Source organism: Bubalus kerabau, chromosome 15, assembly GCF_029407905.1.
Source record: "Bubalus kerabau isolate K-KA32 ecotype Philippines breed swamp buffalo chromosome 15, PCC_UOA_SB_1v2, whole genome shotgun sequence".
NCBI classification, from domain to species: domain Eukaryota; kingdom Metazoa; phylum Chordata; class Mammalia; order Artiodactyla; family Bovidae; genus Bubalus; species Bubalus kerabau.
The window spans coordinates 74,910,642-74,936,651 of record NC_073638.1 but is presented as its reverse complement, the minus strand read 5'-3'; the positions used below and the strand labels follow the sequence as shown (position 1 = coordinate 74,936,651).

General features: G+C 47.0%; 1 protein-coding gene across 4 annotated transcripts in view; it reads right to left on the bottom strand.

The window, feature by feature from the left end:
- The window catches only part of EXT2 (exostosin glycosyltransferase 2), a 144,122-nt gene extending 118,426 nt beyond the window's left edge, over positions 1–25,696 (bottom strand). Inside the window, exons 1-5 of one of the 4 annotated variants that reach the window (XM_055546928.1) lie at positions 25,495–25,520; positions 13,636–13,729; positions 12,523–13,088; positions 11,021–11,110; positions 5,718–5,834 (exon numbers count right to left, since the gene is read on the bottom strand). In XM_055546928.1, coding sequence (XP_055402903.1) covers positions 5,718–5,834; positions 11,021–11,110; positions 12,523–13,058 — 743 coding nt within the window. In that variant the 5' untranslated portion in view covers positions 13,059–13,088; positions 13,636–13,729; positions 25,495–25,520. Of the gene's footprint in view, positions 1–5,717; positions 5,835–11,020; positions 11,111–12,522; positions 13,089–13,635; positions 13,730–25,048; positions 25,339–25,494 lie in introns of those variants that run through there. The other 3 variants (XM_055546930.1, XM_055546929.1, XM_055546927.1) reach the window with 3 other exon arrangements.
- Between the last annotated feature and the right edge of the window lie 314 nt (positions 25,697–26,010).

The window sequence follows — 26,010 nt, the reverse complement described above, 5'->3', positions numbered from 1 at the left end:
CTCAGCACTGCTGAATATTTAAACTATTATACATGCTGAGAAGGCAAGCGATGACTCATTCACATGCTGAAGCATCATGCCGTTGTTAAAGGGTTCATTTAGGAAAACTTCTTAACGTTTTGAGGAAATGCTTATAATAGGCCAAGCTTAGGGAGCGTGCTTTAAGTGAGTGTGTGTGTGTGTGTGTGTGTGTGTGTGTGTAAAGAGAGAAACTGACTGACTGATTATTTGGAAGAACATCCAACGTTAGCATGAGTTCGATCTGAGTTCTCTGCTCTGAAAAGCATCTGAGAGCAGGCTGCAACCTTCAAAGAGGAAAACAAGGGGTCTTAACAGACAGCACTGACCGTGAAAGCAGACTACTTCTGGCTGCTGAGGGGCACCCTATGCTATGGGGGAGCTCCAGGGAAAGGCAGCCCCCATCCTCAAGGCCAGATGGATTCAGGAAGACCAAACTTGGTCATGGAGAACAAGTGGAAAAAACTAGCTTCGTCAATGGATGGAACCAGTCTTAACATCAGATAGCAAGGATGCGTGAGAGAAAATGGACTGAAGAAAGGATTTCCAAGGGTCTAGCACCATTCAGATCTCCATGAGAAACAAAATGTGAACCCACTGGGGAGACCAGAAGGTAAGTAATTCTCTCCGAGAAGGCAAGATTCCCACAAGGCAGAGAGGTTACAGGGGCAATAAACACGACCTCAGCAAAGGAACCAGCAGGGATCACTGAAGAAGAAAGGAATGATATAAAGCAGGCTCCAGAAGAAATGAAACCCCCATCAAAGCCAGAAGCAGGACTCAAATCTTCCTCAAACTGTACAACCAGGGAAAACACCCAAGACAGCCATCTCTAGGCAACGCCACCAGGGGAGCTAACAGGAAGCGGTGAGTAAGAACGGACTCAAACCCTCTAGTCTGAACCCAACCCCATACCTTCTTTTCTTCTTGCCTTGGAGAGAAAGAAAGGGAAATTGCTTTATTTTCCTTTCGTTTCTCAGGCTAAGTTGGAGGGTCCAGCTGGAGAACACCTTACACATCTACCCGTGGCCAAAAAAGAATCACTCTTTGAGAAGGTGTCATCCTTCCCAAGCTTTAAGCGTCACGCCCCAGAGACACAGAGCAAGCAGGGAGTGAGGAAATGAACGCTCTCCCAGCTGCAGATCAGCTCGACTCCAGCAAATGGAGCAGCGCACACCACAGCTGATGGCCCTCAAGTCCCCGGAACCATCTCTTCCGGTCATTTCTCTCTACAGTCGAACTGAAAGCAAAGGCAGGCAGGGAAGACAGGGACAAGCAGACCTCCTAGAACGTCACTGTCCGATAGCAATTAGCCACGTGAGACCACTTAAATCTATTAAAATTTTAAAATCCAGTTGCTCGGTCACCTTAGCCCCATTTCAAGGGCTCAACAGCTGTATGTGGAAGTGGGCACCCGACTAAACACAGATCATCTCCTCACGAAAAGTCCTGCTTGAGAGAGCTGCCCTGGATGGCAGTGCAGACCCAGAGCCCAGGGCAGAGGCGAGCAGACGTAAGAAAGACACCGAACAGCAGCCCGTCGGGAGACAGTCTGGATCAGCCGTACAGACTGGCTTCTCTCATCCTGGACAACTTCTCCTTCAGTTGCATTTTGCTGAACAATACATTGGCTATTTACAGCCAAAAGGATTCCTGCTAGCCACTGAAACAGACTCTTGAATTCTATCCCCAGCCCTGAGCCTCCATCATTTTTCTTTTGTAAAATCATCAGTTTTCAGAGGGGAGAGGTATGATGGGAAGATCACGTATAGGGAGTCCTCTTCAGTCATCCCAAAGGGAAGATTTCTGTGATCAAGCTCGTCTGCTTAAAACAGGAGGAAGATGGACAGTCAAACTCTCAACACAAGCACAGAAACCACCTCAACAACTCACGCCATTTGAAGATGAACTGTCTTGTGAGGTGGTGAGTCTTTTTCACTATAAATCAGAAAACTTTTCAGGAAGAAATTACAGTAACAAGGTATACATTAAGTTAGAACTAGTGTTAGTCGCTCAGTTGTGTCAGACTCTTTGCAACCCCATGGACCGTAGCCCTCCAGGCTTCTCCATCCGTGGGATTTTCCAGGCAAGAATACTGGAGTGGGTTGCCATTTCCTTCTCCAAAGTGAGAGCTAAACGGCCTCTAAAGGCCTTTCCAGTCCCCAAGACGCTGGCTCTACGGTGGCTGCCACAGAGCGCTGGGACTTGCTGGGTCTGGAGACCTCCTATTTAAGTAGAGCCGCTAACACAAAACTGGCGCTCCAGGCTGCCTCGAACAGGAGCAGCCATGCTGGTGTCCGAGGGGGTCCCTGCAGGCAGCTGTGGAGTGCTGGCGTCCTGGAGGGGAGACAGCGTTTCCGTGCAGTGGGGCTGGCCCACTGGAGTGCTCTGGTCCTTGTCTGGGGGAGAACTTCTTGGGGGAAGAGCGGGGAGGTGGCCTGGCCCAGACTGTGAGATCCCTGAAAGAGGGAGCGGGGAGGGGGCAGAGGGAGTCATGGCCTCCCCACCTGCGATGCGGAGGCCAAGTCAGGGCAGGAGGGCCGCCCAGGCTGAAGGCGCACGGGGAGGGTGATGGCACGGGCAGCATCCCTCAGTGTTGGGGGGTGAGAGCCCAGGAAGGGTGAGGAGGGGGCCTGCCCCAGGGTGACGACAGGAAGCAGGAGCTCGGCACAGGGGGGTCAGAGCCCAAGTGGGGTGCAGAGACACCTGTGAGGTGAGGGGCAGAGGCAACCACAGGACTCCGGTCACGCACGACAGGGTTGATCAATCAAGATACAGGGGATAACGGGAGCCAGACTCCTCACTGTCTGAGAAGGAAGTTACAGCTACGGAAAGAGAGAGAGCCAGAATCCCCTGCAGCACCAGATGGAACAGGAGAGAGCGATGGGAAGGCATGGTTTTCAATACACGTAGACAGAGAGAGAGGGGAGCCATCTACGTAAGACGGAGAAATAAGTACAGATGCTAACACGTGGTGCTCAAAGAAACTCCGGAGTAAAGAAAGACTCTGGGCTGATTTTGTTGTTAAGAAACACAGTTCTATTGTAGACACTTAGTCACCACGCTCAGTGGGTCCCCACCCAATACCACCATTTTCTACATAAATGTGCAGATGTGAACAAGAGTCTAAAAATGTTCCCCCTGCCTGCATGCTGGCTCGCTCTGACCTGGCAGATGGTGGGCTGGTGGAGTAGGCCCATTTTAGTTTTAAGCAAACAGAATCTTAAGGTGGATTTGTTTTTCTTTCGAGGACTAAATGACCAGCTATGACTTTCATGTTTCTTCCCAGCAGGGCTGATATCGAAGGTTCAGCAAAATCATGCTGAGAACTCCAAGTTTCCCTCCATAGTAACTGTTGTAAACTCCCAATTTAGTTCCTTTTAGAGAGAGAAATGACGAGAATTCCAGCTGAGGCCAACACATCTGTGAGAAGAAGCTATCAATAGCAACAATCCTCAGCTTCCCATTGGACGATATTGAGAGAGATTTAAAATAAAAATAAAAACAAAGCTCTTGCTACTCTACGCAGCCCTCAAGAGATGTGGGAATTCCCTTAAAAAGCAACTCTCACAAAGAGCAACAGATTCCAAATGCTGCCGTGAGGTCACCCAGACTGCCTCCTCCCAGATCCCTGGAAAGTGTGATGAGCCTAGAGCCTGTCTTTGCTTTTCTTTTTCTCTCCCGAGGCAGAGGAGTGTTGTTTGTAAAGGAAACAGCACAACTACAGGGCCCAACTGCAAACCCTGGAGGGGAAACGGAGTGGGGTGGGTCCACACTGGGTCACAGAAATCCACCGCTTGTCCAGCATGGGGAGGACCATCCCCCTGTGTCTTGAGCATCCTGCTGCTGCTCTGGAAGACAGACTGCTTAAGACTCTCTAGTTTCTAGAGTCTCAGGACTCTAGAAATCAACAGCAACCTTAAACCATCTAAGGATAGTCATTTCAGTCTAGTTACACATAAAAATTAGAGATCAAGTTACCAAGAAAATACCACCAACAGAGCAAGCTTGTAATTCTTGGAAACTATTATTTGAAGGTAATTTGTACTGCTCAGAGTGGTTTGCTCTCCTTCGTTTCAACCTCTCTCAGTCTTTTCCTTTCAGCGTGTTTTCTTCCCTGGATTAAATCTTAAGGGACGTGCCAGTCCTCAATCAACATTAGAGACCTAGATTACACTCGGGAGAGTAGATGATAAAGAGAGTTTAGTCTGAGCCATCTTAAGACTGCTCACCCTGTGTCCCCCAGGCTTTCTCCAGCCACAGCACTGCTGATATTTGGACCCAATGATGCTTTGTGGTGAGGGGCCGCCCTGGGCATGGCAGAAGTTTAGGGGCATCACCAACCTCCGCCTGTTAGCTGCCCACAGTGCCCTGTGCAGAACAGACTTAACTCAGTGGGCCTGGCGGCTCTCTTGTTTGAAAGGCTGGTTCTTGGCTGGTGCGTGGGAACTTCGATTTCAGGGGAAAACAGTACAAATGACAGGATTTATGAAGGCTGTATATTGTCACCCTGTTTATTTAACTTATATGCAGAGCACATCATGAGAAACGCTGGACTGGAAGAAACACAAGCTGGAAGCAAGATTGCCGGGAGAAATATCAATAACCTCAGATATGCAGATGACACCACCCTTATGGCAGAAAGTGAAGAGGAACTCAAAAGCCTCTTGATGAAAGTGAAAGTGGAGAGTGAAAAAGTTGGCTTAAAGCTCAACATTCAGAAAATGAAGATCATGGCATCCAGTCCCATCACTTCATGGGAAATAGATGGGGAAACAGTGGAAACAGTGTCAGACTTTATTTTTTTGGGCTCCAAAATCACTGCAGATGGTGACTGCAGCCATGAAATTAAAAGACGCTTACTCCTTGGAAGGAAAGTTATGACCAACCTAGATAGCATATTGAAAAGCAGAGACATCACTTTGCCAACAAAGGTCCATCTAGTCAAGGCTATGGTTTTTCCAGTGGCCATGTATGGATGTGAGAGTTGGACTGTGAAGAAAGCTGAGCGCCAAAGAATTGATGCTTTTGAACTGTGGTGTTGGGAAGACTCTTGAGAGTCCCTTGGACTGCAAGGAGATCCAACCAGTCCATTCTGAAGGAGATCAGCCCTGGGTGTTCTTTGGAAGGACTGATTTTGAAGCTGAAACTCCAGTACTTTGGCCACCTCATGCGAAGAGTTGACTCATTGGAAAAGACTCTGATGCTGGGAGGGCTTGGGGGCAGGAGGAGAAGGGGACGCCAGAGGATGAGATGGCTGGATGGCATCACTGACTCTATGGACGTGAGTCTGAGTGAACTCCAGGAGTTGGTGATGGACAGGGAGGTCTGGCGTGCTGCGATTCATGGGGTCACAAAGAGTCGGACACAACTGAGCGACTGAACTGAACTGAACTGATGCTGAACACCTGCTTTCCTTCTGGAAGCCTGGAATTCCGCACAGGAAGTAAGGGAGAGGAAAGACTTATGGACAGCAACTAGATTTCTGATTTGGGGAGCTTGGTAGACAGCGCTACAAACTGACTGAGAGAGAGACAGACAGAGAGAGAACTGAAGGATAAATAAGGTTGGTGTGGGACAGGAATGACGGACCCTCAAGGACCCCGGCCTGTCACTGATGGTTTGACTGCAGGGCAACCCGCCCCCCTGGCCCTGACTGGCATCTCTCAGCACAGCTGGCTGTGCCCAAGGCGCCTTACCCGGGCCCTTTCTCCGGAAGGTCCACCTCGGCTGACAGTGGACTATAGACAGGAATGCTGACATCGTAGCCTTGCCGATAAGTCCACGTAGAAAAGCCACCACCAGCCAACAGAGCCCTGAAAAGCAAAGGGTTTTGTCAAACGATGAGAAAGAAAGACAGTCTTCATTCTGATAAGCTCTGTGGAAAGGGGTAGCTGGATGTTCATAACAGTATCAACCACAGCTGATGTTTACCAAGTCACTTTTCCAGAAAGACACAGTGCTAAACCTTGCACAACAGCGTCTCGGGGGCACTAGCTGCATCCTAGTCCTGAGTCACCCGCCTTCCTCTGGGGTCCCAAGCAGTCTGTCCTTACTTTCCCTATTTTAAAATACAGCACAGCCAGGAGGACAGCCTACGAACGGCCCCTCTGCTGCCTTATTTGGATCCCATTCACCTCTCCCAGAAGTCACCGATGGTGAAAGTGACAGTGTTAGTCGCTCCGTCACGTCCAACTCTTTGCAACCCCATGAACTGTAGCCCTCAAGGCTCCTCTGTCCATGGAGTTGTCCAGGCAAGGACACTGAAGTGGGTTACCATTCCCTTCTCCAGGGGATCTTCCCGACCTAGCGATCAAACCAGGGACTCCCACGTTGCGGGTAGAATCTTTACCCTCTGAGCCACCAAGGAGGCCCTGACTCTTAAACACATTTACAGTAATACCAATAACAACAGGACTGGCTGGGGCAGTCACTTACCGTCCCACTGACCGGAAGCTCAGGGGACAATGAGCTAAAAAAAAAAGCCACGGTGACGGCAAAGTACCCCATCTCACGCTGCCTGCGCCCCAGCCCGCTCCAGTTCCCACCAGATCAGTTCTTTTCACTGCCGTCCCATAGCTACATGTGCACTGTGTAGCCTCCACCAGCTCTCACCACCCATTCCAGCTACTCCGTCTTATCAACCCCACTGCTTCCACAGGAAGCAGAATCCAGAACTTGACCTCGAGTGCTTCTCCTGCAAGTCCACCCACACGAGCTTTTATTCTCCTTAATTAGAAAACCATGAACACGCTGCTTTAACTGGATCCAGCAAGTAATACAGTGACACTTCATTAGAAAGGAAGCAGGTGTACATCACACCAGCGTTTACGCTTATTCTGTCCCGGGGGGCCCCGAGCCCATCAAATCACTTAATGGGGCAGAGTGCTGCCAGGTCCATGCGCGGCACAGGCTGAGCCAAAATGTATGAACTGCAAAGCCATATTTTTTGCAATCTTGATTGCTACCAATCCCCTCCCTGCCCTGATGACAGCCTACATTCCCTTCTTACATGACCAGTTTAAGTTCAAAGATTTCCAAACCACCCCTGGAAATCCCAATCTGTTTGTTTAAGCTTTATGAAACCAAGAACTGGTTAGGGAGGTAATGTGCAGGCTGGAACACCTCTCCAGCTGCCAGTCCACTCTGTAAAACTTAATGACTAGCCATAGTACCAACATACGGTCTCATTTTTCCTGATTAGCATTCGGCAGTGACTCCGTCCAACATGAATTTGGGTAGGTTCCATGACCATGATGGCAAGCAGACTGCAGGGGCCCCCACGATCGATGTGCAGAGGAGGAAACACAGATCCAATATACCGGCACCAGGCGGCCCAGGTAAGCGGCGTGGTGGGTGATGTAATTACACCCACGCCCCAGAGGAAGGGGCGAGCATCTGTGGTGAGGAAGCAGGTGTACATGACACCGACTTTCACCGTTACTCTCTCCCTGGGGCCCCGGGGCTGAGGGAGGGGGTTAAGCCCTGGGAGGAGGCAAGCAGGTAACCGGAAGCAGCCTCATGTCACAGATCACGCACATGCAATCTCGCTGGAGCTCTCAGGAGGAGCCACGGCTGCAATTAGTCCAACAAGCCTCACACCGGCCCTGCTGCTGACAAGACCTCCACTCCACATCACTGTATCTTCTTCTGCCAAGCTTTCCTGAACATTACCAAGGAGAAAATAGTGTAAGCCTCCCTTGCTTTACAGCACATGTGTTTTACATTGACTGAAAAGTGAATTGCTGAGAAGCGCGTTCTGTTTTCCCATTATGTATACCCAAATCAGAGATCTGTTCCAAAGCTGTGAGAGACTGAACGGGAACCACGCACCTCAGAAAGCATGACTGTGAGCACCACGACTCACCCCAGGCCAGGTGCTCCGTCGCTGGGAGTGTCCGCCAGCATCTTCAGCACTTCCCGGGACTCGAAGACCCAGGGACGTCACTGAGCCCTCTTCCTCTCTGTCTTGTGGACCCTCGTCCCTACACTGGGTCTGCCCCAGATGCTCTCACAGCTCGCCTCCTCCCATCTGAGTATCCACAGAGCCTAATCACGGTTTGTCTGCAAGTGTATCTTTTGCTTCCTTTTAATCTGGCCTGCGAATCCCTCAAATACAAAGATTCAAGTTTTAGGTTTTGCAAAAAAAAAAAAAAAAACTGACCAATTCTACTGACTATCCTCATTTGTTTACAGAGTCAAACTGTAAAAAAAGAAAATGAGACATATATATCTGAGCAATGGCTAGATATCTGGTGAATATCTAGTGATGTTAAAGAACTAAGTGTTAATTGTTGTAGGTATGATATTAGTGCCGTAGTTATATTTTTTAAAAAGCCCTTGAAAAAAGTTGAAAGTGTCAGTCACTCAATCATGTCCAACTCCTTGTGACCCCATGGACTACAGCCCGCCAAGATCCTCTGTCCATGGGATTTTCCAGGCAAGAATACTGGAGTGGGTAGCCATTCCCTTCTCCAGGGGATCTTCCCAACCCAGGGATCGAACCAGGGGTCTCCTTCATTGCAGGCAGATTCTTTACCGACTGAGCCACTGAGTCACACACAAAAACCTCTTCTGCAGTCTCAAATGGAAATATTTACGGACATAATGATACAACATCTGAGATTTGTTTCTAGATAATCTGGTGGGAAGAAGGTAGGAGCATAGATGAATCAAGTTGACAATTAACAAAGCTGGACAGTGGTTATGTGGGGTTCGCTTCTTTTATACGGGTTTTAAATTTTTCCCTAAGAAGTTTAAATAAATATACACCTATACTAAAGTAGAAATTTGAGAGAGATACTTGAAAAGAAAGAATAACAAAAATCTAAAGTAGTAATAAAATTACAGAATATATCTGAGAAAACAAAGATCAGTAAAGTCAGGCATTGAAGAGGTATAATTTGCTATCATTTGACTTAAAATGGGTAGGTGAATATATATGTTTGACTAGAAATCCATCAAACAAAGACTCAAAAAATACACAGTATTTGAGAACAATGATTACCTCTCAGTAAAAGAGTAAAACCAGAGGAAAATTTGAAAACATATTTTTACACTTTACTCTTTGTATACTTGCACACTATTTCAATCTTGTACCCAGAAGGTATATGTGTACCATACATAGGATTTTCAAAAACTGAAAGAGAAACACAGATTCACACAGCATGAAAGACGTATTTGCTGAGCTGACATTTGCTTTAGTCCTGGTCCTTACATTTTTCTGAGTCAGGTAATTCTTAAAAAAAAAAAAAATCACACTTATGACTTTAGATTTCAGGGGCATCTTAGAAACGATCTAAATCTAGCCTGTTTTCTAATTTCTGAATAACCAGATATGCAGCTTCTGCTAAAACCATCCTACACGCCTGGTTCTTACCTCCTCTGAATCCAGGAGCAAGGACAAAGGATCAGAAAAATTAACAAACAAATCTACTATTCCTTACTCCAACCAGTCGAAGACCACCTCGGCTTCAAAATGAAATTTCCCATGTGGAAAAATAAAGGAGGACTATTCGATGATTCATTACTTGCTACAGGACTGCCTATAATCACTTCCAAAAATACACGCACAGGGAAAACGATTTAACCTTCCTGATCCTTAACACCTAAGCACCAGCAAGAACTTCAACTCTCTCCTGATTACTTGACACTTTCCTGCAGAGAAATGAAACTCCTTGTAACATGTGCACTCGATAAAAATGAAATCTTTCTCCCAGTCAGATACATATACCAAAGTGTCAGCAAGAACCGACATGTCCCAAACAGAAATGAACCCTCCTCAAACTAAACCCAGAACAGCAGGTGAAGACACTGCATTCCCAGCACCTCTCTGCCTTCCCTTTTCAGTCCTCTAACACATTTCACTTTCCCAGAACAAGCAAACGCATAGACAGTAACGCACTCCGGAACGCTGGGGCAAAGAGCCAAACCAGAGACCGCCTTGTGTTCAGCGGGTTTCTATAGAACTTGTGTGGCCTGACTGCCCTCTACCGTCCAAAATGGTTTCTACACCAAAGCTGAGGGATGGCGCTGGGGTCTTTTCTAGTGATAATCATCTTTCCAGATAGAAACTCAATACTGACTCTAGATAAACACTTAAAAGCAAAGAGGGCTTAGACTTAATCTTCTGGGGAAAAGCAGTACTAAGTGTAGATTTTCACAAATGACGATGTTGGCCTCAAGTAAGCAGAGACCACAGCGGGCCTAAGGCTGTTCTCACCTCTTTCAGTAACAATGATTTCAAGAATTAAACATCAACTGCAACAAAGCTGGTTATAAATGAGTTCATATCTGAACTTGCAGTAATCCCCTCCCGTGGGTGCTGCCCAGGACCCTCATGCTGGGCCCACACTTCCCGCTCTCTTCGGAGCCTCAGGCCAAGCACTAGGAGAGGAACCTTAGGGGCACCTCCCTTCTGAGGTTTCCAGGAAGCCACGCAGTTGGTACAAAAGGGCCAAATACACAGTACCTGAACCTGAATCGCCATCGTGCCCACCCCATGCCACTTCTGCCTGTTTGGAAATTTCATTAGGAAGGAAGGAAAGAAGAGAGTAAGCGGTACTGAGAGTGCCTCACTTCCCGGACGTTACAGGCTCCAATGACACGTCCACGCCTGCTCCCCTCAGGAGCTGAGACTCTACTTAATGCTCCCAAATGTAGAGAGAGCTGACACAAGCCAGTGATATGAACCAGGCCTTTTAGGGGAAAGACAGCGTGCTCAGGAGCACATAACCCGGACTAAGAAGACAAGACAGACCTCTAAGATGCTCCACTGGAACCTAACCCTCCATTAGTTTCCCGGGACAGATTCCGGCAGGTCTCAATGCTTCCAGGTCTCAGGGAGGAAAAGACCGAGGACAATTTTACACTTGAACAAACAATTCTGATTACAAAGTTATGTCTTAGTGGGCTTAGAAATATGATTTCACATGAACAAAAGGGTCCTACATTGACTTAATCCTCAGAAACCCATCAGGTGGACAACCCCCAATACACCTACCTGTCTCTGGGGACATCCAGGGCTGTGTTATAATCTGGGGGGCCTCCAGGCAACATGTTGAACAGGAGGTGATTGGTACCTCTATCCCACCTAATAAGAGAGTAAACATGTAGAATTCACACATCAACTATGAAGAAACAGACAAGTCAGTTTCTGGATGACAAGTCAAAGTGTCAATTGCTCAGCCGTGTCTGACTCTGTGCGATCCCACGGACTGCAGCCCACCAGGCTCCTCTGGCCACGGGGATTCTCCAGGCAAGAATACTGGAGTGGGTTGCCATTCTCTTCTCCAGGGGATCTTCCAGACTCAGGGATCGAACCCAGGCGTCCTGCATTAGGCAGCTTCTTCACCATATGAGCCACAAAGGAAGCTGGACAACACGTAGCAAGCATCCCTGACCCGTAACAGGGTCACTTCTCAGGAAGGCAAACTGCATGCCTGGAGATCGCAACAGCGCTCCGGGCGCTGGTTTGGCTCCTCCAAAGGAAAGCCAGGCGTGTGTCCTCCAAGCTGCTGCACTGCAGAACTGCTCACGCTGATGGAAATCTGAACGCTACCGCGGTGCTCACCATTGGGTTACAAAGACACAAAGAAACACAGAAGGCTGATTAAGGACATTAGGGAACGTGTGCAAAATGGAGTCCCATACAGAACTGTATATACGAATACATATACATTCTGTGTATATGTCATACAGCACTGACATACAAAGATGAAATTATTTGGAAACACATTCATGAAATGAAGGGGGAAAGGCAGCAAAATGAATACGCTTTGCTGTGTGAGCCCACTCTTAACCAAAATGTTATACATACACATATGTGTATGAAAGTGAAAGTGAAGTCGTTCAGTCGTGTCCAACTTTTAGCGACCTCATGGACTGTAGCCCACCAGGCTTCTCTGTCCATGGGACTTTCCAGGCAAGAATACTGGAGTGGGTTGCCATTTCCTTCTCCAGGAGATCTTCCCTACCCAGGGATTGAACCTGGGTCTGCCACACTGTAGGCAGACGCTTTACCCTCTGAGCCACCAGGGAAGTACATGTGTATATACACGTGCATATATATACTAAAATGCATATATGCATGCCCCTGTCTATGTTTTATACAGAAACGACTGAGAAGCAACATCAAAATATTAATGATTATCTCAAAAGCAGGCTTATGGGATGACTCTTTCTTCTTTTTGCTTAACTGTATTTTCAAGCTTTTTATACTGAATATGTATATGTGAGTAATAAAGAATGGAGGTGGGGAAAGGCATTTACATTTAAAAGGAAGGATTGGGAAGATGAGCCCTCCTTAGCTTCTAAATGTTAAGAAGTTGGGAACCCATAGCAGTGGCCCAAGAGGGTGGTGCAGAGACCGGCTGCCCGCAGCGCGGGTCCTCCTACAAGTCAGCCGCTCGTCCACGCGCCCACCTAGGAGACAGGAGATGAGCCGCCGGCTGGAAACCGGCTCTGCCCTCCCCTGCCCCTAGTTTCTGGCAGACCTGCGGATACCTGGAGAGCTGGGCCAGCGCCTGCGCCGTCTCCTTCACGCGGAGCGAGTTCTGGTTGAGCAGGTCGATGGACGGGACGAACAGGCAGGCGCGGGTGATGTCGTCGGTGTAGTAGTCGCTGTCTGAGATGGCCGTGAGCAGCTCGTTGTACTCCCGGGAGATGGTGCTGCTCACCGGGACACCCGCCTCGCCCACGTACTTCTTCAGCGGGTAGATGTACACCTTGATCTTGTTCTTCGGGTTGAAGCCGCAGCGGTAGACGTCGAAACATGTGTGCATCCTGCAGCTGAGGTCGCCGCGCTCGGGCACCGGGCTGTCGGCCGGCAGCCTGACCACTGGCACGTCTCTGACGCTGCGCTTCTCCACACTCCAGTCGCCGGAGGACTCGATGGAGTGAGGCCAGAACTGAAACATGCCCGTGGCGATGAGACCCAGCAGGACGATGGAGAAGAGGGTGATGTAGTAGATGCGGTGCTTGGTCTTCATTCTCGGGATGAGGGCGGGACCCCGGATGTTGTACTTGACCGACGCGCACATAATGACCCCGACAGCCTCCTCCTCACACTCCTGGTTACCAGCGGAGAAGAGAGAAAAATGAAGCCTTCACGGTGACAGATGACCCTTGAAAGGCCCGCTACATTTTCAATCGGCCTATTTCTTTCCCTTAAGCAATCTGATGAAATAATGAAGAGGGATCTTTGACCCTGCGAAGAACTGACGCATTTGAAAAGACCCTGATGCTGGGAAAGGTTGAAGGTGGGAGAAGGGGATGACAGAGGATGAGATGGTTGGATGGCATCACTGATTCGATGGACATGAGTTTGAGTAAGCTCCGGGAATTGGTGATGGATAGGGAAGCCTAGTGAGCTGTAGTCCAAGGGGTCACAAAGAGTTGGACACAACTGAATAACTGAACTGATAAAGTAAACAAATATTTGTACATGTGAAAATATGCTATATATTTACTATAGAATATATTCTATAAATACAAATTCTCTGAAAGCATAAGCTGGTTAATATCAAGCCTAAGAAGAGGAGCACTGACCAAGCAAGAAAAATTAGAAGTGGAACAGCCAAAGGACAGTTTGTTTCATTTTGTTTTTTAAATACTTGCCTAACAACAACTGATGCTTCATCTGGACAAACTGGCCCTTTGTTTGATATACTAAAGTTTTCATTCATTCATTCATTCAAACCTCATAGAGAACCTAAAGAAGAAAGCAAAGATCTACCTTAGAGGAATTTAGATACTATATAACTATATAAACTATAACAAAATGCATAATGTAAAAATACCACCAGGAAAATATCAAGAAAGGGAAAAAGGGTATTAGAGGAAAAAAGACTAATCTTTAAATAAATATATATTGATGTTTTATAATAAGGGGATAGTTGGCACATTTTGATGGAAGGGAGAAATGAAGAAACAGGGAAGGAGGAAAGGCGAGGTGGAGGAAAAGCAAGGCCAGCGAGGTAGATCTGTTTCTAAAAACAGACGCCAAAAATTCTTCCCAATGATGAATGTGCATGCCCCTTGTCCATTCACAACGTGGAATCTCTTTCCCTTCCACCCAAATTCGGGCTAGACTTGGGACTTGCTTTGACCAAGAGAAAGTGGCAGAGGGAAGATTCTGGGGGTTTTGAGACCAGGCTTTAAAAGACCCTGTAGCGGTTGGAAGCCAGTGGCCCACACTGTGAGGAAGCTCAGGAAGATTGCAGAGACTACGTGGAGCCAACATGAACCATCCCCAGGGAGCTCTGCATAGATGGCAGAATCCTGAGCGAGCACATGATTGCTAGTGCTGCTGTTGTTTGTAAGGTTTGTAGTGGTTTGTTACGTAGCAAGAAAAAAATGAAACAGCCAATACGCATCATGGACGGACACATAAAAAAAAAAGTCTTTAGTCCTCAGCTGAAAATGCAAAGTACCCCTGTAGACCACAAATTAAGATCCTTACCAAACAAGGCCCCCAACACCGGATGCCTACCCACTATGTCAATACCCTGAGCATGATTCCTTCATCTGTCACAGACACGTCACTGCAACAAGTGACCAGCATTCCTTGTGTCAAGATTCCAATCTTCAAAATGGTCTCATTCTACTCTCTGATCTTTCAGAAAAGTTATTCAAACCCCAGGTGGCGCTGGTGGTAAAGAATCCACCTGCCAATGCAGGAGATGCAAGAGACACGAGTTTGATCCCTGAGTTGGGAAGATCCCCTGGAGTAGGAAATGGCAACCCACTCCAGTATTCTTGCCTGGGAAATTCCATGGACAGAGGAGCCTGGTGGGCTACAGTCAATGGGGTTGCAGAGTCAGACACAACTGAGCAACCGAGCACACATTAATATAAAGGAAAATAACTGAAAAGCTCATAGACCATCTTAAAATGAACCATTTTCAATTTGGCTAAACGGAGTTCTCTCCAATCATGCCTACATGGTAAAACTGCTTCCTGCCTAGCTTAGTAGGGTCCTGTCAAGCCCTGAATGTTGCAATCATTATCAGCTTTGGGGGTAAAATGTGCTGAATGATCATTAATGATTTCAACTTGTATCTGCTGTATCTGAGACCATGGTCTGGGATGTATCAAAAAACCATGATTGTCATGGACTAATGTATGAAAGTTTATACATTTTAAGCTTAAAGATAATCATCTTTGGGGTATATACATTAGCCATTCAATATACACTAATCGATTCCATGATAGAAATGCAGGCACGAGAGCTATTTCATGTTTTCTGTCATCCTAACAATGAACAAGATGTTCCCAGCCAGTCCCTGACCCCTACTACCACCGGGCCCATCTGATCGCTTTCCTTCCTTCCCCATGTGCCCCCTGGAGCTAGAAAAGAGGCAGCCTTGGGACAGATGCATGCAAGGAGCCGTACTCTCCACAAGCCCTGTGTCACAACACCCAACAGGCTCTCAAGGTCTATCTATATCCTGAACCAGTGGTTCTCAAACACCTGAACTGTAAGAATCACACAGGTAGAGTTTGTTAAAACAGAATCCTTGGCCCCAGCACTGGAGGGTTGTATCAGCAGGCCTAAAATAAGGTCACAGAATGTGTCAAAATAGCAAGCCCCTCACATGTTTATTTTAGGCAGCCAGGTTTGAAATCTTTACTAAATGTTAGACAAACTGCCTTTTAATACAGTGGTTTAAACTTTTTTTAAAAAAAAAAAACCTATAATAAAACAACATTCTATATTGTGATCTAACATAGACACAGATGTATTTGAAATAAGTTTCACAAAACGACACTTATTTAACCTTAGTACACAGTATTAGCCATAGAATATGTGATGAACACTGTATTCTTGTATTATTCTATCATTGTTTTTTAAAATACTGGCCATAACCTACCACAATGATTATACCACCCAATTGTCAATTACCCACAGTGTGAAAACATACTGTTTTCATATATAACAAAACTGGGGCTAAGGGAACAAAAGCTGTATCCAAATATGAGCTTTACAAATTTTAATGAGTTACAGATCATAAAAAAAGATATTATCACAACAAAATAAATTCAAAGATAATAGAAGTAATTAAGTAATAAAAAACACAAATAAAAACCAAACAGAATCTATAAAGCTAAATTTTTTAAAAAGAAAAAGACTAAAGAAATTGACATTTGACATAATTCAGGTAAGATTAATCAAGATAAAGAGAAAATAAAGCACAATACCTAGACTGAAAAGGGGACCATAACTCTAAATATTGCATGTATTTAAAAGATGAGATGGTATCAATGAACTTATGCCAATACACTTAAAAACTTGAATGAAATGGGAAAATTCTTTTAACCTATCCCTTATCAAAACAGTAAGCAGAAATAGCCATCCTTGAGAAACCTATATGCAGGTCAAGAAGCAACAGTTAGAACTGGACATGGAACAACAGACTGGTTCCAAATAGGAAAAGGAGTATGTCAAGGCTGTATACTGTCACTCTGCTTATTTAACTTATATGCAGAGTACATCATGAGAAACCCTGGGCTGGGCTGGAAGAAGCCCAAGCTGGAATCAAGAGTGCCGGGAGAAATATCAATAACCTCAGATATGCAGATGACACCACCCTTATGGCAGAAAGTGAAGAGGAACTAAAAAGCCTCTTAATGAAAGTGAAAGAGGAGAGTGAAAAAGTTGGCTTAAAGCTCAACATTCAGAAAACGAAGATCATGGCATCTGGTCCCATCACTTCATGGGAAATAGATGGGGAAACAGTGGAAACAGTGTCAGACTTTATTTTTCTGGGCTCCAAAATCACTGCAGATGGTGACTGCAGCCATGAAGTTAAAAGACGCTTACTCCTTGGAAGGAAAGTTATAACCAACCTAGATAGCATATTCAAAAGCAGAGACATTATTTTGCCAACAAAGGTCCATCTAGTCAAGGCTATGGTTTTTCCAGTAGTCATGTATGGATGTGAGAGTTGGACTGTGAAGAAAGCTGAGCGCCAAAGAATTGATGCTTTTGAACTGTGGTGTTGGAGAAGACTCTTGAGAGTCCCTTGGACTGCAAGGAGTTCCAACCAGTCCATTCTGAAGGAGATCAGCCCTGGGATTTCTTTGGAAGGAATGATGCTAAAGCTGGAACTCCAGTACTTTGGCCACCTCATGCAGAGTTAACTCATTGGAAAAGACTCTGATGCTGGGAAGGATTGAGGGCAGGAGGAGAAGGGGACGACAGAGGATGAGATGGCTGGATGGCATCACTGACTCTATGGATGTGAGTCTGAGTGAACTCCGGGAGATGGTGATGGGCAGGAAGGCCTGGCGTGCTGCGATTCATGGGGTCGCAAAGAGTCGGACACAACTGAGCGACTGAACTGAACTGACAGCTCTGTAACACTAAAGAAGCTGAATTAAAAATTAAGACAATCTTTTCCAATAAAGAAAATTCCAGGTCCAAAAGATTTTCCAAGTTCTACCAAACATTCAAGAAACAATAATTCCAATTTTACACAAATTACTCCAAAGTTCAGAAAAAAGAAGAATTATTCCCCCACAGAGAAGGCGATGGCACCCCACTCCAGTACTCTTGCCTGGAAAATCCCATGGACGGAGAAGCCTGGTGGGCTGCAGTCCATGGGGTCGCTAGGAGTTGGACACGACTGAGCGACTTCACTTTCACTTTTCACTTTCATGCATTGGAGAAGGAAATGGCAACCCACTCCAGTGTTCTTGCCTGGAGAATCCCAGGGACGGGGGAGCCTGGTGGGCTGCTGTCTATGGGGTCGCAGAGTCGGACACGACTGAAGCGACTTAGCAGACTTAGCAGCAGCATTCCCCCAACCTATTTTAGGAGTCTAGTATAATATTAATACCAAAAATCTTAGACCAGAGATTCTCAAAATTTGGTCTAGGGACTCCAGAGGGTCCCCAAGATTCTTTCAAATGATCTAAACTATTTTTTATAACAATGCTGACATTATTTTTTCACCTTCATTTGCCAGAGATGACATGATGGGTGATAAAGCCAAGACTGAAGGTGGAAGTAGATATGAGAATCCACTCGTCTTCTGTTAAGTTTTTCCAAGCATAATGTAAGATATCAACTCATAGATTCAAGATACTCAAGTCCAAATACAATACGTAACAAACAAAACACACACAAACAAAAACAAAAACCCCAACTAGATATGTCAAAATAAAACCACTGAAAAGAAAGCCAAAGAAAAATATTAAAAGTAGCCAGAGGGGAGGAAATCTACTCAAGATTAAAAGCTATATGTGACAGGCTAAAGATATTTAGAACGCTAAAGAGAATATCTATGGCAGGCAGAGAATGATTTCCAAAGTGAAATGCAGAAGGTACAAATCATAAGATTAAATTCAGTGTTTCAATTAAGAAATGTTGCTCATCAAAAGACATCATAAGGAAATAAAAAGATAAGCTACAAACTAGAAGATATCCGTAATATGCATAACCAATAAGGACTATTAACAGCAACCAGAATAAAGAAGTCCTACAAAGTAATAAGAAACAAAAAATCCAAAATTAAAGAAAACTTAGACAAAAGATTTAAACAGGAATGTCACAAAAAGAGGCAACAAAATGGCACAGAAACATCTGTAAAGATGTTTAGTCTAATTAATGGGCAGGGAAAGCAAAACCACAACGAGACACCTACACATGAGCATGGAAAAAATTAACGTCAAATATCACCAAGTGCTGCAGGGACCTGGAGCCACAGGACTCCCAAGAGGAGGAGCATGACCTCCAGGGTCCCACGGGGGGAGCAGGAGGCCTAGAGAGAAGAGTCTGACACCTACCATGCTAGACTCCTGGGCATCACATCTTGCTTCCTACCTGTCACAGTTTGGGTCTCCCCATAATCCCCCCAAAAAAGAACCAGAGACCGAATGGGGGTGCAGGTAGTTTTACCCAGGAGCTCGAGTACAGAGCAAGGGGAGAGAGGGAACCAGGGAAAGCCACTAGGAGTGTGTCATTAAGCTGGGTAACAGGGGCTCATTAGGAACCCTCTGCAGAACCGCGCAGACCTCACATGTCCCTCAGACGGAGCAGAGGCCAAGGCATTTATCTGCCGACTCCTATCCGCTATTGCTTACCAGTTGTCAGGTGTTAGCATCAGGTCACACCCGGTACTTAACAGCCCTCAAAAGGTCTGGATATTATTATCCTTTCCTTGATGTACCACATGTCTGATAAGAACCTGCAGTTCCCTTGAGGAAGAACTGGGGGGCATCTGTCTATATTTTCTGGGATGCGGCAAAGTTTTTCTTCCAAGAGATCCAGCCTCCCCCTCAATCCATGGGATACAGGTCTGGGTGTGGCTCACATCTGAAAACCAGGTGACTCTTCCACTGCCGCAGCTGACATCGCCTTCCACCTGCCAGCTCTTGCCTTTTCTTTTTTTTTTTTTCAGGTTATACAGTGAAGCAATACCCTAGTTGGCTGCCCGTCTACACTGTCTATAGGAAAGCCAGGCTCTATTAGCATCACAGCGGGTCCAGAAACACTGGTTTTGAGTTGGGCCTCATTGCTTATTATGGATATCGTGTCTACCTTGCCTCTGACGGTTAGTGCCAACACCCAGCCTCTGCCATTTCAGAATCCTGTCATCCTCACTGATAGTTGGGAACCCAGTTCCATGGTCAAACCTCATAAAGTCAATCCTGGTCTACAGAGGAGAACCAAACACTGAGCCTCTCAAACATGCTGGTCCCTTCATCGGAGTTCATATCACCAGAGGGAAAGGAGACCGCCTTCCTGGGAACACAGGCAGGAGCTGAGCCTCTGGCCTCAGGTAATATATCTATTCTAAATCTCCACCTCTCTGAACCTTCTAAGCCCTTTCTCAATATTCTGCCAACACAGCTCCCGCACCTTTATCTCATGTACTCCAGACTAGGGTGTCTCAACCTCAGTACTACTGACATTTTGGGCCAGATGGTTCATGTCTGTGAGGAGCTGTTCTGTGGAGGGTTTAGTTAGCATCCTTGGTCTCTATTCAAGAGAAGCCAGAAGCAACCACCAGTTATGACAACTAAAAATATGCCCAGATACTGCCAAATGTCCCCTGTGGAGGCAAAATCGCTCGCAGTTGAGAACCAACTGTTTCACTGTCAAGTCCAAGCTTCCAAGAGCCTGCCCAGCGGCATATCAGAACCAGCTTGTCGTTGCCGGGCCATTACATTCTGAATCCGGGGAGTACACTTCCAAAAGTCTCCTCCATTCAGCTTCACAGTCCCCGCTACCCCACGCTTGGTCTGACACTGTCAAGATTCTTGCCCACGTGTTCCTCCAGTTCCGACTGGTCCACAGGAGCCAGGTCCTACAGCTCTTCCAATGCAACAGCTACCACCCCAGCAGCAGGGGCTGTACTCCCCCACTTAGCTGGTGCTGAGATCTGAGGGAGGGGCGGGCAACACCGAGGGGGGAGAAGCACCTTGCAAGGTATCCTGCTCCGGAGAGGGCTTTGCAGGGTGTCAGGCAGGAAGAGCTTCTGTTCAATGAGAAATACTTTGGCTGGTCCAGGGGCTCTAGGAAAACTGAGAGTTCTTCAGTGCATCCACCCAAAGTCTCCATCCTAAGACCCTGGGTCCCACTTCTTCCCTATCATGGCTCCGACATTAGCAGAGGCGGCGCATCAAGGCTGTGCACTCAGCTTCCTCTGCAGCTCTGCCACAACTGTGATTAAATTCTGGGCCTGGTTTTCAACACAGAATGCGCTCCCCACCCTCCCCACCTCCAGCTTCAGGAAATGCCGCCACGGAACCATGTCTTCCACAGTGCCTCCCGAGTTGATACCTGGCTAATCTGAGCCAGATCACACCTCAAGGCCTCCAAGGGAGCTAACAAGGGCCAACCAACTCCACCAGCCTCGTCCTGACCCTGGTCCACACACTGCTCGAGCACTTAAGAGCTCCTGCCCTAGCCAATGCTTTCCTTTCGACCTGAACCTCACCCCACCACTGGTCAGTCTGCTCAGTGATGCTAGAGAGCACCGGGGGTCCTCAACACGTCACTTACCCCCACCAAAGGGGTCCTGGGTGCCACCTTAGGGTGAGTGACTCCGGTCTCACAACACTGTTCTCAGGGCCTGCTTTCTACAGCTGCTTCCAGTAGCAGCCTTAGTTTGCTGCTGCTGCTGCTGCTGCTAAGTCGCGTTAGTCGTGTCTGACTCTGTGCGACCCCATAGACGGCAGCCCACCAGGCTCCCCTGTCCCTGGGATTCTCCAGGCAAGAATACTGGAGTGGGTTGCCATTTCCTTCTCCAATGCATCAAAGTGAAAAGTGAAAGTGAAGTCACTCAGTCGTGCCCGACTCTTAGCGACCCCATGGACTGCAGCCTACCAGGCTCCTCCATCCATGGGATTTTCCAGGCAAGAGTGCTGGAGTGGGGTGCCATTGCCTTGTTCCGCCAAACTAAGGGTGCAGGTAGCTTGCAGAAGACGAATCCAGAAAGCCAGAGAGAGGGAGTAAGGAGCGGAGTCAGGGAAGAATGGGAAGCCAGGAAGGCGCTACTGAGCTGGCTGCCATACTGAGCTGGGCGGATGGGGCTCCCCTACTGGTGTCCCTCTGAAAAACGCACCTGAGAACCGTTCCATGCAAGGGCATCATCCACGAAAGTCCATCCAACCCCATTCTCCATCCCCCCCACCTCCACTGAGAGCTGTTCCCCGGGATACAGACTCATGTTTCTGAGGTTTACCTGCCCTAGTTAAGTGAGCACTTAGAAAAATAGCTGAGAGAGATGACACAAGTCCTGAAGGTGGAATAAAAACTCCTAATGGAAGAAATGAGGGGAAGAGCCTTACACAAAAAAACAGCCCCTCACCAAGTGGAGCTTTAGGGACAGAGAGCTCTCAGTGAGCGTACTCATAGCTTTTACAGGCTTCATTACAGCACTCGCCAGACTGTATTAACTGGTTATATAACTGTAAGTCTCCCTTCTACTGGTCATCATTTTCTTGTAGTCAGAGTCTTCATCTCTGCTAAATATTCCCAGCATCTACTAGGTTGGTGCAAAAGTATTACAGTTTCAGATCCTGAACTTTAAATCATTATAACTAGGCTCAAACACATCTATATTAATCAAAACAGGAACCATTACAATCAATATATTTTTGCCAATGAGAAATAAGGGTGTTTATTCTTGTAGCATAAAAATCTGTGCTTTGGGATTCAGCAAACTCTTGGAAAGCAATTTCTGTGTTCTGCTGGTTATAGAAGCATTTTCCCTGCAAAAAGTTGTAGCGATGCTTGAAGAAGAGGTAATCAGTTGGCGAGAGGGCAGGTGAGTATGGCAGATGGGGCAAAACTTGGCAGCCCAATTCGTGCCACTTTGGAAGCAGTGGCTGCAGCGTGCAGCTGGGCATCGTCGGGGGGGGACCGGGCCCTTCTGGTGACCAGTGCCGGCTGCAGGCCCTGCCGTTTTTGGTGCATCTCGTCAACTGGCTGAGCATACTTCTCAGATGTCATGGTTTTGCCAGGATTCAGAAAGCTGTAGTGGATCAGACAGGCAGCAGACCACCAAACAGTGACCATGACCGTTTTTTTTTGGTGCAAGTTTGGCTTTGGGAAGTGCTTTGGAGCTTCTTTTCAGTCCAACCACTGAGCTGGGCATCAGTAATCGTTGTATAAAATCCACTTTTTGTCGCCCTTCACAATCCAGCAGAGAAATAGTTTGTTGTTGCTGCATAGAATAAAAGATGATATTTCAAAATGATGATTTTTTAAATTTTTGATCAACTCGTGAGGCACCCACTTAACGAGCTTTTTCACCTTTCCAACTTGCTTCAAATGCTGAATGACCATAGAATGGTCAATGCTGAGTTCCTGGGCAACTTCTCGTGCAGTTGTCAGAGGATCAGTTTCAGTGATCCTCTCGGTTGGTCGCTGTCAACTGCCAATGGCCACCCACTGCACTCCTCATCTTCCAGGCGCTTGTCTCCTTTGCAAAACTTCTTGAACCACCACTCCACTGTACATTGTAGTTCCTCGGCCAAATACACTGTTGATGTTACAAGTTACTTCCGCTTCTTTATGACCCATTTTGAACTCAAATAAGAAAATCACTCGAATTTGCTTTTTGTCTAACAACCTTTCCATAGTCTAAAATACATATAAAATAAACAGCAAGTAATAATTTATTAGCCAAAAAAAGCAAGAAATGAGCATTAAAATGATGTATAGCTAAACACATTTAAGAATGCATTCCATACCAAAAGGCAAAGCTCAACGATGCAAAACCGCAATTACTTTGCACCAACCTAATAATACCATGTCTAGAACACACTTCACATAAACAGAAATCTTTGCTGAATGAACGGAGTGTCTCTATCCCTCCCGGCTCTGTCAATGCACACACTGTTCAAGGTCCAAGTTTTGAGTAATTACATGGTGATGAACTTCGATTATTTTCTTTCTTGAATTAGAGTTTCCAAAGAAGAGAAAAATGGCCAGGTAATTCCACAGACAGAATTTTCCATACTTACCCCTGACTGCCCTCTTCTCCCCTAACACTGAGTTTCCCCAAAGAGGAAGAACCAAGAGGAATCTTCTAATGATGAATGTTTGTTCCATATAATACCACAACATGGGTCAAAATAAGAATTTCAGAGCAAAGTCCTACAAACAATAGCCTTCTCGAAGCACACCAAGCTTGTTCCTGCTAAACACTGTAATCATCTGGCTGGAGGTCAGGCACTGAATCACTGGAAAAATCTTCCAACTCGACTGTCAAGATGAGACGCGTTTTCTGTTCCTGGAATTATTTATTCCTAAACTCTGCCTGAAAAACCTTTCCTCGGTGCTTAGTCCAAAGTTTTCAGCCACAAACTCTCATCTTCTTAAACTCTGTAGAAGCTGAACTCTTGGAGTCCCTGCTACGGTGGAACTCAACCACCTGTTCCTGAAAACAAAGGAACTAAATATTGGCCCAAACAGGAAAATCTCCAATTCACTGCGTTACCTGATAGGGTGCTTTATAATTAAAGTTCTGTTAAAGCTAATTACCCCTAAAAATGATTTCAAATTAAAAAAAAATAAAAACCCTGTGTCCCTTGGTAAGAATTAAACTATAATTAATACAAAGCATATAATTAAGGAACTAATAACTAAACTTTACTGCAGACCTACTACATGCCAGGATCTGTTTTAAGTACTTTGTTAACTTGGTGTTAACTTAGTCTTCCTAACGGGCTTTCCTGGTAGTTCACCTGGTAAAGAATCCACCCGCAATTCGGGTGATCTGTGTTCCATCCCTGGGTTGGGAAAATCCCCTGGAGGAGGGCATGGCAACCCACTCCAGTATTCTTGCCTGGAGAATCCCATGGACAGAGGAGCCTGGCGATCTACAGTCCATTGGGTCACAAAGAGTCGGACACAACTGAGTGACTAAGCATAGCACAGACTTTCTAACAGTCTCAAGTGACGAGCTATATTATCCTCATTTTACAAACAGGGAAAGTGTAACAAGGAAGGCTACATCTTCATACACCTAGAAAATGCCAATGCTAGGATTTGGAGGCTGGCAGTCTGGCTCTGGAGCCCGAGCTCTTAACCCCCAGGTGAAGCTGCCTCCTCCAGTGACCCTTAAAAGCCTGAATTAGATACACCTTTTTCATTTCTCAATTAACCAGCATAACTAGACAGATGCAAATCTATCCGTTTTATACCAGCATTTGCAACCAGATGGCTTAAAGTCATTGCAAGTGAGGACTGATGAAAAGTGAGTCATGTATTTATTACTCTAAATAGCCTTTGAGCTCTGAAATTTACAGACTAAGTCCAGTTTAAGTTCTTAGGGCATGCAACTGACAGAGAAAAGGGACTTAAATGGACATATTTCTGTTTCAAGACATCTTCAGACAAATATATCAAGGACACGGCTAGATGAGCGCTTCCCAGTTAAGTTACACCGAGCAACTTTAACCTCAAAATTGTATACATATTACCTAGCTCCCACCGCCGGTATGTAAAACGCCAAATAACCTCTGAGTTTCAAGTAGCTGCCCAGAGCCCCAAACACCGCTGGCAACGGCTCACCTGAGCATCCAGTCCTGCCCGAGGCATCGGGTACCGCACGGAACGCCACTGCCCACAGCAGGGCCCAGAACTCAAACACCCCCGCGGGAGGAAGTAGAACCCTGGAGCTCGCGGGGAGGAGCTGGCAGCGGGCAAAGGTCATGGCAGAGGTGGGCCCTTCGGGAAAGGAAGCCACAGGATCCGGGGAGAAAGGAAAGGTGCAGGAAGCGAGCGAGGGAGACAGGTGGGCAACCAAAGTGCGGGGAGGGGCCGGGTGACGAAGGAGAAGGCGGGGCGGGAGTCAAAGCGCCCCCCAAGCGGGAGAGCACCAGGAGTGGCCCCGGCCGGGAAGGGGTGGAGGTCGTCTCCCGCAGCCCTCGGACCTCCGCGCGGCCCGCAGATCCCGCGGCCCGGGGAGGCCCGAGTCCGCATCGGGGGCCCGCCCGGCCCTTCCGCGCCGCGCTTACCTCGGCCACGGCTGCCTCCGGCTGGGCCCCGCGCTTGGTCACCGGCTCATGCCGCGGGGCGCGGGCCACAGCCGCCCGGGTGGGATGGCGCGGAGCTCCCGGCCGCCACCGCCGGGCCGGGAGTGCGGGAACGAGAGAGGGGGAGCCCCGGGAAGGCCACTGGGCTCGGCGGTCTGACACCCAGCGCACCGCGCATGCGGGAGCGGCCGGGGCCGCGCCTCCTGCTGGACGGGAGGAGTCAGGGCACCACTCAAGGCTTCCAGGCAGGTGGGTGCGGCTCAGGCTCCCAAGGAAATTCAGGGGACCGGCAGCCTCCTTCACAACAAAAGAAACTGCAAACTGAACAAAGGTTCACTTGTAAAAATGTAGAACTGACAGAAATGTAACAGTCTGAGTATAATCAGTATTGAAGGTGCAACATTCCTGAAGAGTAATTTGCTAGTATCCATCAAAAGCAAAAAAATTAAAAGGCACTTGCTCCTTGAAGGAAAAGCTATGGCTAAACAGCTTATTGGA